Below are 12,883 nucleotides of genomic sequence, written 5' to 3'. Positions count from 1 at the left end.
TTGCCAACCTATTATTCAATTCAATGATGCTTAATTAACATCGTTAAATTGAAATAAAAAAATAACCTATCCACTGAAAAGGAAAGCTAATGAAAAAACTATGCTTATAACTTTGGGGATATTATTAATCACCATATTATTGATACCAATAACGCTCAGTTACTTTAAGTAGCGTATATTAATTGAAATAAGTAAAGAAGTTATGTGCTAAAGAGCAAAATTTATAAAGAAAAAAAAAGAATAAAAATAAAATTATCAGTTCTTATTTTTTATTTACTTTAGGTAATTAAAATATACCAATATGTCATTCCCTCACTTGTCCCCACTGTTGATTTAAAAAAAGAAAAAATTGGTTCTGAAATAAAAAATAAAAAAATTTACAAATTCGTGTTTTTTTATTTTAGAATATTGAAATATAGAATTCAGAAAATCAGTTTTAAATTTAATTTCTGATAAAAATATTAACACAGCACTATTTTAAACTTTGTCCTTAGTGTTTCGCATCATTCCCTCACAACAATGTTCTTATCACCTGCAATCTTCTTAGAATAAAAATATTTTAATAAAAGCTTTAGCAGTTAACAACTGGCATTTCCATCTTCAACTTAAAGAAGCTTTGCTGGGGAATAAATTTGAATGAATAAAACCAGGTAAAATTTTTTACATTTGTCATTCCCTCATGTCAATTTTTTGAATTAAATAAAATACAATTTCATCGTTAAAGTGGATAATTATATGTTGCTTTCTTGTATGAATATAATTGTATGTGATTGACTTCAGAAATTAATAATTTTTAAATTTTATTAAATTTGTCATTCCCTCACTAGTGTATAAAGTGAGGGAATGATTCAAGATGAGTATATTATTAAATTTTTTTTTGTTCAATCGTGACAGCCAATTTTATTTCCCAAACCTGTAAAAATTATTAAATATTTAAAACTAAATTATAATAAATATTAGATACACCTAGTATGTTATCATTTTCAAACTTGAGGTAGAACTTTGAGAAAAACATCTATGAAAATTAAATGTCATTCCCTAACTTTTTAAATTGTGAAATTAATTAATTAATTTAAATATTAGGTATAATTTATAGGATATATACTTTCTTTATAATGCCATTACATATTTCTATTAATAAAAAAAGTTTCAGAGCTTTTTATTCACTTTACCTTTTTGGGATTTTATGAACTGAAAAGTGACAGTTTTCGTGAGAATGACCCATATACAATATATATATATATAATATATATATATATATATATATATATATATATATATATATATATATATATAATATATATATATATAGTATAATGAATCCGTGGCTAAAATTATCCTACGTCATCATAAGTGACAATTGATGTTCTTTACCAAGGATGGGACCGCCGTAATATTAAGAGTTAAGTTATACTTTTTTAAATATTTTATAATTGATAAAACTATACAAGATCATTATCTTACACTGATTTTTATTCCTTTTCAGTGATATCTGACAATGGAACCTTTGCAACATTTGATGCAGACGAATTCAAGCAAAAAACTGATGAGTGTGCGAAAAAGAATTGTGGACCAGCTTGTTAGTAAGTTTTATTTGTTAAATTTTTCTAAACAACTAAATTTAACACTACGGCAAACTTACGATTTTTTATTTATTTTCTATCGCTTAAGTTTTTTAGATATTTTTTTTTAATTTTTAGATTTTAGGCACCTAACAGGGAAATTAATCGAACAAACAATGAATTTGTTCACTTCCTTTTGAGTCATTGTAAATTATTATTTTAAACTTTTCAGAAAACTTAATTCGACTAAAAATGTCAGTATTTTTACGTTTAAAAGTGCAATATTAATTATATACCTTTATTAACTAATTTATCTTGCTTATTGTGATTGACTACTGGTAAAATTTTCGAAGTTAATTATTTTTTCTCGTTACGTGTGTAGCGCATCCACCACTACAAAATTACAACTACAATTCACTAGTATATAAGACATGTTAACTCGACTTTGTGTTGGGGTACCTTTTCAGAGATGACGGTTGACATTGTCGATAACAACTCACTCCCCACATTGGTGACTTTCGAACGTGATGTGAACACTCCTACCTTGGCCGTAACGCCCACTTCGATATGAACACGCCTATCTTGACAGTAACGCCTACTTCGATGGATGGTCCACGTTGAACAGTTGACCTGCTACTTGTGACTGCAACATTATCCACCTCCTTACGCTGTTGCTACTCAGTCTCGCCTCGATCACGCGCAACGTTGGCTTGCATACACTCGACTGCTAACGGCAACACATGAACGACTACGACAGTGAAGTTAATACACCTCTTGCATTCAGCACTAAAAAAGTACGGTGATCTTAGTACAGCTCTCTCGGCTTCTCACAAAACAGCAATGAATAAACTAGTGGTATCCGTTCTTTGAATTCTATCACAGATATAATTCTGGTGAGGGAGTACTGTAGTGTATCTACCACTACAAAATTACAACTACAATTCACTATTATGCAAGACATGTTAACTCGACTCTATGTCGGGGTACCTTCTCAAAGATGACATTGTCGATAACAACTCACTCCCCACACGTGCTTCTTCCAGTGTCTGGGTAACAATAAAAATATATACCAGACAAAACGGTCGAAATATATTTTTATTTAAAAATTAAGTTACAGTTGCTTAGTATTAAAACTAATTTTTTTTTTGTTCTTGACGTTTGCTCAGAAATATATATGATTTCGTTTGTTTCATTTTCAGCGAAGAATCCTATCAAGTCATAAAAGATCTAGAAGATGTGCAAAACGAGGCAAGTTTACGTTTTTAACGCAAAATTTTATTTAATATTGAAAACAACTATTTACAAGAGCTTAAATCATTTGATAAACATTAAAATAGTTAAATGAGCAATTAGTTTTTTGGAATTCAAATAACCGTTTCTAATCACAGTAATTATTCACTATATTAATTAAAAGAGAAATACAAATACAAGGCTTCAAGAAAATTTTAAAAATAAATTTTGTTTTGATTCATATTTCAAGAAGTACATCTCGCAAAATTAAAAAAAAATGAATATCCTATGAACGAATGAAGTAATTTTTATGAACTGAGCTACTATCTTATAGGCTCAAGATATAAACAATAGTTTAATGTAAATCTGGCACGCAATTGTGCTTCCTCTAAATAAATATTTTTTTTACGATTTCAGAACAATTACTCGCAGAGTTTGGTTGTTATTGCAGCCATCAGGAAAATCTGGTCACAATAGTTAACTAAAGAGAGCTATCCACTGTTTGAGCTATTTTAATTTTTAATTTTTTACAATTTTTTTGTTTTTTTGTTTGTTTGAATTTTACTTCTTTAGTCGTACACAGTAAACATTTTAGTTTCCATACTATCAAAGACATCAGTTCAGCCTTTAACTTAAATACTGGTATTTTAAATCATATTACGACGAAAAGCTGCGGCAGTTTAAATAAAGTGTTGAATTGGACCACATTTCTGATCAAGTTGAATTATAACACTGTGTACTCACGTATATAAAGTACGACAATCTAGTTCAATTCAGCATTTTTATAATGGTTTCAAATAATTTGTCGGATAATATGATTTAAAGCTTTACCGTGTACTAAGAATAGTTTACTGAGGTTAGAGTTAGTGTATCGGAATATTTTACAATGGGCAGTAGGGCATAAAACTCATTTTAATTTCATCCAAATTTCATTCGCCTTTTTCTTGGTGCTCTTTATTTTGAGTTTTCTTTCTGAATTTCATCTTTTGAATAGACTTTTTATTAATGATATTTTATTTATATATTTCTTTTTTCAGGGCAAATGCAATAAACATTCGAAAGATAACAAGCAGAAGGAACAAAAATCAAACCTAATGTAAGACAGCTTATAATTTTAAACTTTGCAAATTACTCTAATGTTTGAAACCTAGATTAAGAATGTTCATATTTTGTCAATTTGTCTGGAACTCTCTCTGTTGGTGAGAATTTTTTTTCAGGAATGTTTGGTTGGTGTCTTTGAAAGTATTTTATGCCCGGATGACAGCTCGAATACCGGTTTCTTTTCCATCAAAGATGTCATTAAAGACAGCGGCATTTTGAAAGCATAACATAATCGATTTGCAAAATTAGAAAAAGAATTAACACGTACCTAAAAAATCACATCGAGTGCGCAATATTTAAGCATTTTAAAACTGTTTAGATCGCCTAGAATTCCAAATTATTTTGTTTTGAATAAGCAAATAAAAAACATGATTTTTCTTATTATCTCTAACCAGAAAAGTCCAATTTTTATTATCTCGGATAACGTTATCGTTTGTGATTGATAATAGACTATCTGTATACCAGTTGTCCGAATTTGATAAAAAATAGTAAATAATTAATAAATCGTTATCTATCAACAATACAAAATTGTACTAAAAACGACAATACAAAAACGCGAAAATAACAGTACCAAATCGGTATAAAATACATACCAACAAAATTAATAAAAACTGAAATAGGTAACCTTTTTTTAAAAAAAATTATTAAAATTTGTTGCATTCCCATTAGTCTTACGTTAAGATTAGCTCGTTTTTATTAGACTCGTTTTAAGACTCGCTTTTATTAGCTCATCTTTTCAAAATAAAGAATTCGGTATTCAGTATCATACACCATTTTTTGATATTTTGAAGGATTAGATTCATTAAAAAGAAAGTGTTAACAATTGTAATTAAGCAATTAAAGTACTGAAGATAGTTATATATTTAAAAAAAAAAAATTTTTTTTTAATTTTTTCGTGAGGAACTTTTTTTGAAAATTCCTATTATTTTTTACATGAAATTAACAACACTTTAACAGCCTCAATTTTTTTTCTAGTTTTGTTAAATATCATAATTTTTAATGTAAAGAAATATAGGTTTTTTTCCAGGTCAGTTTAAGAATAAAAAGAGCTTTTTAGACAACATAATTCACGATTTATTTTACATCTTCCAAAAAAAGAAAAAAGTTTGAACACATATTTAATTTTCTCATTATTTTAAATGTGTTATTTTTTAATTTAAAAAAATAACTAGTGTATGCAGTGTTTTTGGTCAGTAGTAAAATTAAAGTGATTTTTAACAAAAATAATTCAGTTTTTTTTATTAAATACTTTATAAAACCATCTTTTTTGACCACAAAATGTCTCCTCTTTATGTTAAATGTCATATTTTTTTAACATGATGAAGCAAAAGGATATTGCTTTCTTTAAATCTGTGAAAAGTTATTTTTAGCTGAAATACTTTAGCATTTTTTATAGCACAAAAAACTCTGTTGACTTCAATTTCTTTCCCTGTTGAGTTATAACTTATAATTTTTAACAAAAACAAATCAAAATGCTGCTTTTTTTTCTCTTTTAATCAGTAAATAAATGAAAAGTGCTTATTTTTTTCGTAGCACAAAAAACTCTGTTGACTTCAATTTGTTTCCCTGTTAAGTATTACTTATATTTTTTAACAAAAAGAAATCAAAATGCTGTTTTTTTTCTTTTAATCGGCAAATAAATAAAAAGTGCTCTTTAACCAAGAGGTTCAAATTTTAGTAATTTATTTTCCCTCAAAATGTCTTGTTTTTTCATGTTAAAAATTAAAAAAGGGGATTTTTTTGTTCTTGATAATTGAAACAGTAAAAAGTGGGGTATTTTTGATCAAAAATAGTTCAAACATTTTATTACCCAAAAACAGTATTTTTCGCATAACGTTAAATGTCATATTTGTCAAAAATTATTATAATTGTGTTTTTTATCTTTAAAAATAAAAAGTGGTTTGTAATCAAAAAGACTCGCAATTTAAATTTTAATAACACAAATTAATCTCAGTTTTTTTCTCATATTGTTTTCACGAAAACTTCATATTTTTTATGCAAAAAACTAAAGAGAGCGTTTTTTGTTTTGAGCCACAAGGAAAAGCGTTTTTCTGTCAAAATCAAAGATTTTTAAGTGCGCAAAAACATAGTTTCTTGGCCTCAATTTCTTTCATATAATAATGTTACCTCCTTTCAGCATGAAGAAACTCCATTTTTTTGTTAAAAAAATAAAAAGTTGTTGTTAGCTTTAATATTTCTAAGCAAATTTTAGGTGAAATACCCATTAATCTCAATCAAGGAAAAAAAAGACAATCTCATTTTTTTTATTTTAAAAAATATGACGCGAGAAAAATTGAAGATACTTTGTTTTTATTTATCTGTAAAGTTTAAAAATTACGACAGCTTAAGGAAAAATTTTGTTTTGTTGCGTTAAAGCTTAGATACTTAAAATTACGAGTACGCAATAAAAATTTACAGAGAGTACGAAAAAATATGAAAATTTAACTTTCGATTATTAGTTGGAGAATTTCTTTTAAACATGCAGAAAAAAATTTACGAGTCGACCACTTTTTAGGCCAAAAGAATATAATTTCAAATTTGTCATATTGGTAGATTTATTAATTCAAGGAGGAAAAAGCACTTGTACAAGAAATATCCAAGAAAGTAAAGCATATATGTCTGTTTATAAAATTGTTTATGGAATATATTATACGAAAAACTTTAATTGCTTCCAAAGTTACAAAAATGGAAAAGGGAGTAACTGTTCATGTGCTTAATCGTAGGCACCCATTTTCAGGACTCAGAGACGATCATTCACGTTTGCTTGAGTCTTGAAAATTGCCGCGTATGATCGATTGTTCGACGCATGTTGACTTTTTCCATCTTTATAATTTTTGAAGCTAAGGAAGTTTTTAAGTTTTCAAAAATAGCGCTTACGATATTTTTGCTTCCAAAAATATTTAGTAATAAGCTACATCGTCATCATCTTGAATTTTTTTTGTTCCCTGTTTTTAATCATATCGTTTATGTAACACTTACCAAGAATTTTTTCGAATTTTTTAGGTTAAAATTTAAAACTTTATGTGCATTTTTTTCCAGTCATAATATAACTGTGATTATTAATTTGAATGGGATGACGACCACAACATATTCTTATAGACCAAAAGTTGAGGTAAATATTTTTTATTCGTTACTCTATATATTTCTTTTATGTACTCTTTATGTACTATTTTTATATTATTTTTAATGCCAAAACCTTTTCTGTTTAATCAAGCTACCATTAAATTTAGTCATAAAAGTGCTCTGACGTCAGGAAAATATTCCAACAACATGCAGCAATTGATGATTCCTCGTATTCTTGATAACGGACATTTCTATCGTGTTCCTTAAGTTTAAATTTTAATGCGAGTTCAATTTGTCTGATGTAGCAACGATTACCATGGCAAGACGTATAGTAAATTCCCCAGTGATTACCAAAAATCGAAAGATCTCTAAGAGACTTAAATTAAAATTTTTTTACAGGCCTAAATTAGACTTTTAAAACAAAACGAGAGAATATATTAATAATTTTATTAAAATAGATAAAAAATGGTAAAGTAACAAGTTCTCTGTAAGGTTTGGAAGAAAAGGGTCTCTCGGATTTAGTTAGTCTAGCAGGGGCTTTAAGTGTAATGGTTAATCTAGATTGTAATTCTCCTGAAAAAAAAAATCGAAAATAAAAAATTATTTAGCCTCTTGCGCACTTTCTAGGAAATAATTGTTAATATGAGAAATTTGTTTTTGTAGTTGATTTTCTGTAAAACATCTAATATAATTCTCTTACGTGGCTCCCAAATTTTGGCTGTATTTCAGTTTATTAATCCTTATAACAAACTTTTTATAAATATCTTTAAAAATGATAAAAAAAAATATGTAATTTAAATACTAAGTAGTATTTAATGACCAAAATATATATTAAATAAAATAGAAAGTATATTGATAAAAGTATGAAAAACTTTTATTACTTGAATTTAACTTATACAAAATATGCTTTTATTTCCAATTGCGTTTTCCACAATATTGACTATATTGCGCACTTTATTGTTTTAATATTGTATACCAAGTTGGTATATTATGTACTAAGTTTCATTCCAAAGTGAATTTCCCCTGCCTTCTGTCAGTTTAGGTCAACTGTTCTAAGAAATTACTTAAACCAAAAAATGTGTACTGAATTATAAGTTGCATTCCTGCATTGTTAGAAATTTCAGAAGAGAAATAATTAAATTGCAATTTATTTAAATGTTATTTTACCATATACAAACAAATCACTTAAACAGCTATAAATAAGACAGCTCTTAAACTGTTAACTGTGAGAAAAACCGCTCATTAATTGCTTTCATCTAATACGGTTAAGCAACCAGAATTTTATTACATCTACTAAGCCTACCTAATGAAGCCGCATACTTTTATTTCAGATGAGTACATATGATATTAGAGTAGGCTAGTATGTCAGTTTTAGACCGAGTGAATGGGAGTTCGAGTGCCTGCGCTACATCACAATATTTGCTCTACTCCCTTCAACACATGAAGTGCGTGCCATGTACTCCCCAATTTATAACCCTTAATTATTAAAACACGATGCTTTTAATCAGGCATATATGACAGTATCATAAGACTGCCTAATACAAAAAACTATTATTTAACATCGCTTACGAACCAATTAAACTACTTTAAACTCGCATAAGCGGCAGCCCTGTAAAGCTGCTAAACTATCTTCAATCCAGTTCAATTTCTTTTTACGGTTTTTAAACCATACTAGGTTTAAATGGTTAAACAACCGTATAGTTTAGTATTCATGGTTTTTAACAATACTAGTTATAAACTGTTTCAAAACCGTAAATATAAAAAAATTTTCTTTACCGTAAACTTATTGGAAGGGTGAGTGACTGAAATATACCTTTAAAGAATTTTGCCATATCTCGAGAACTTTAAAATGAATTGAAGCATTTTTGCACAGATTTCTGAAATTTATTATCTGAAACTAATTCCACACAAGATCTATTTTTAATATTCTTTTATTACTTTTCATTATTTTGTACAATAAAAGTAGAAACACTTCAGAATTGTACAGTTCTTTACATCATTTTAAGAAATGCAATTTAATATGGCAAAATTCAAATTTTGAGCTAAATTGTTAAAAAAGTATTTGAAAAATCAAATTTTAAAATACGTTTTCTAAATAACTATACTATTGATTTCTCTCAAATTTTGTATCGTATAAAATTTTGTATTAATCTTAATTTTATACTCAAATAAACATACATTTTATATTAAACTTGCATTCTTTAAAATTAAGTATAATGATATTAGGTAACAAAATATAATAAATGAAACATGATAAAATAGTATAGAATGAAATTTTACCCTTTATTTTAAAAAATAAATTCTGGTGTCTTAAAATGCCAAGTATTTATTTTTTTCGATTGTCATTGTGCTTAAAACAACTATAACATTTCGATGAACTGTAACAACATAACATTTCGCCAATTAAACAAAACAACTATAACATTTCGCCAATTTGGCCATTTCTTGTAAGAAAGAATTCTCTGTCAAAATATAATCATATGAGTTCAGGACCAGTTATAATTATAATACGCAACATTTAAAACGTATATATTTATATGTATTTTTCAGAATGTGGAGTTCTGGAGTAATATAGGAGGCTACATAGGAATATGGCTTGGAATATCTTTAATTGCTTTGTACGATTTTTTCGATGCAATAATTGGTATACTTTTTCATCTGTGTCAGAGGCTTCAAATCAGGGTTAAAAGATTTGTGGTTCGAATTTTGAAACGTTAAAATTTTCTTGGTATAAATAAATGTAAACTGAAAAATCGATCCTGTATTAAAATATGTATTAAATGAATGCGTGAATAGATTTTGAAGGAGTAAATAAAAGTTATTTCAGACTTTAGAATGCGTTTTGTTTTGTTGATGTTCAATTTTCTCTTTTTTCTTTGGCGGAAAAGGTATTTGATATTTTCAAAATGATACTTTAAGACTTGATCTTCTCTTTCACTCTGTGTTATCATTTTTAATGCATATTTTTAGAATTCTAGTGATTAAAAATGGTATGTTCAGTGTGCAAAATACAAAATGGACCAACTTGAATAATTTTTGATCTAATGATCGGATCTTCAAGTTTTAGGTAGTGACTCCAAATATTCTAATTAATTAGTGCAAACGATATTTCAATTTAGAAACTCAGACACAAAAACGTACTTTCTCTTAATTAATACACATTGTTTTGACGATTTCAGATTTCTGACCCCCAAATTAAAAGGCATTGCCGTAAACATGAAACTGAGAAACATGGCCCCCTTAGTTTAGTCAGAGAACCAGTTCAAACTTTGGACACCTTACTGTTAATTTTCTATCTTCGTGTTTCTCCATATCTCAAGAGCTCTTCAAATGAACTGAATAGTTTTTGCACACAGTTATAAAATTCATTTATTTAAAAATTCCAAGCAAAATATAACTTTTAGTAGATATGAATTATTTTTTCTCATTATTTTATTTAATAATGTTCGGAAAACTTTTGAATTGTAAAGTATATAATTTTTGCCTCATTTTAACGAAAATAATTTTGCATAACAAAATACGAATTGCGAGCTAAATAGATCAAAATAGCTCCTGAGTAATCAAATTTCGAAAAAGTAGTATTTTTAAAATTTAATTTCATAGCACATTTTGTATTTTGCCACACAAAATTGCATTCCTTAAAATGATGTAAAATATTTTATTCTTTACAACCATTGACCATTTCCGACCAATATTTATAAAATAATAAAATATAATAAATATTTACTAAAAGTTATATTTCACATGGAATTATAGTTCTATAAACGAGTTATAATTGTGTTCAAAAGGTTTTTGATTCACTTAAAAAGTTCCCGAGATATGTAAGAATTCTAAAAAAAAGGATGAAAAGCAATAAGGGATCCAAACTTTGGGTGGCTCACTTGACTGAACTCTATGAGGATCCTATTTACAAGATTATGGTTCAGATACCCTTTCCAGATACCCAACATGTTTATTTAGAGAGAAAGAGTATTTGTGAGTCTGATTTCGTAACTTAAAATATAGTCTGCACTAATTAGCATAATTAAAATTACCCTCCGGAACCATTAAATTTTAGCAGTAGAACGTGAAGATCCGATCATTAAATCAAAAGTTATTCAGAGTGGTCCGCTTTTTAATCGGATTTAAATTATAAGCTAGTAAATTATCTAAATATCAAAAGTTTTTCGCCAATTTTCGAGAGTCTTCGCCAAATGCAAATCTTAACAACTTTTTATGATTAATTTTTTTCCCACAGAAAACTATTTCAGGTTAGTTTGTTTCAGGCTCACATTATTCTAATTGGTTATACGGCTCATCCAATCGAAAAATACTGTAATCGAATAAAACTTACTGATTTGTTGAAAAAAAATTCATTTTGACGTAGTTTACAGAATCGAGTTAAATCAATGCATCCTAGAAGATAGAAAACCTCAACACGGGTTGCCATAAATGAGAAATGTTTCCTTTTAGTAGTCCAAACGTAATGACATCTTTCTTATTTTCTCCACTGCGCAGTTTATATTCGTTACATTGGACTACTAAATTATTCCGTGCTGAGGCCTTCTCTTTTCTAGAAGGTGTTTGTTAAATATATATTTTTCTCTCCTGTGGAAAAAAAATCATTCTGCAACTTTAACCAAAGCACAATTTTATTCGCAAAGTTTACGATTTTATCGCATTTGGCGAGGTAGCGAGTGCATAGCGCGGTCCCTGGCTTCATTTTTGAAAGAAAAAAAATTGAACTGTATATTAAATTTAATCATTACAGGATACCCAGCGTAAACCACAATATATTTATATTTTAGTTGTTACAATTCCAAAATTCTTAATCAAACCATAACAAATATGGTACACATCGTTTGAGGAGATCAGCTAGGCCAACCAAAAATTACATCTAACCACCCGTTCACCCACAGATCCAATAGTTAAATAAGTTTTCCTTAAGATAAATACATTAGAGCCTCGATAGTTCGTGTTTCGAATGTTTGAGTTCCCTATTAATCTGAGCTAGTCAAAATCTGATCAGTCTTGCTTTTAAACAATGACCAACACACACAGAACGCGTGGAACGATTACTTCGATTGGTTTTATGACTCAATATTGAAATACAAATTTGTGTATTAAGCACTGAATTACATGAACAGTGTGTTTAACGCTAGATTGCCTAAGGAAGTCATTTTGACTGCTTTTAATTTCAATTAGAGAAACAATGATGTATATAATGACACAATTTCTTAGAATTTTGTACAACATATAATTTTTTTGCTGTTTATTAATACCTTGTTATATAACTGTAAATAATATAAAAAAATTTTACAAATTAATTTTTGTTGTTGTTGTTCATTTACGTCGCACTAGAGCTGCACAATGGGCTATTGGCGACGGTCTGGGAAACATCCCGCTGGATGATCCGAAGACATGCCATCACAATTTTTATCCTCTGCAGAGGGGATGACACCCCCGCTTAGGTAGCCCGACGACCTGCACGTGAAGTCGAGCACTTTACGGTAGCACAGTTTAACGAGGACCAATACCGCACACCCTCTGTCCCTACGCAGACTGATCCAAGTGGACACCCACCCGCACACTGACCGCAGCCAGTGATGCTTGACTTCGGTGATCTGATGGGAACCGTGTCTTAACGATCAGTCCACTGCGGGACAAAAATTAATTTTAAACAAATTTCTTTACACATTATTTATTCTTTTACAATCCAGTCATTTTTACTGCTTTTGGGCAATATAGGTATATATACTAAGTTTCAGTCTTTCATTCAAGATTTAGTAATTATTACCACACATTTAGCAAAAATACAAAACAAAAAAGTAAATTTTACCGAATAAATGGTATTTATGCCTCTCTCTAATGTATCACGACGAGATTACCAATACGTTCTTCAGAACTGTAATTCATTTCACGATGTGTTTGATAATTTAATTTGTCTC

The 12,883-nt window shown here is 28.4% G+C and overlaps 1 protein-coding gene across 1 annotated transcript in view; it reads left to right on the top strand.

Moving 5' to 3' along the window:
* The window catches only part of LOC147806195 (uncharacterized), a 75,503-nt gene extending 65,714 nt beyond the window's left edge, over positions 1–9,789 (top strand). The window contains exons 9-13 of the mRNA XM_087168976.1: positions 1,487–1,583; positions 2,762–2,810; positions 3,830–3,888; positions 6,933–7,005; positions 9,507–9,789. Of these exons, the coding sequence (XP_087025102.1) occupies positions 1,487–1,583; positions 2,762–2,810; positions 3,830–3,888; positions 6,933–7,005; positions 9,507–9,674 (446 nt within the window). The 3' untranslated portion in view covers positions 9,675–9,789. The remainder of the gene's footprint in view (positions 1–1,486; positions 1,584–2,761; positions 2,811–3,829; positions 3,889–6,932; positions 7,006–9,506) is intronic.
* Positions 9,790–12,883: the final 3,094 nt, after the last annotated feature.

The sequence above is a fragment of the Parasteatoda tepidariorum genome, chromosome 8 (genome assembly GCF_982258835.1).
Source record: "Parasteatoda tepidariorum strain Cologne lab strain chromosome 8, Ptep-v5.0, whole genome shotgun sequence".
Taxonomy (NCBI): Eukaryota; Metazoa; Arthropoda; class Arachnida; order Araneae; family Theridiidae; genus Parasteatoda; species Parasteatoda tepidariorum.
Note: the sequence above shows the minus strand (reverse complement) of the source record. Positions and strands in the feature narration are given on the sequence as shown.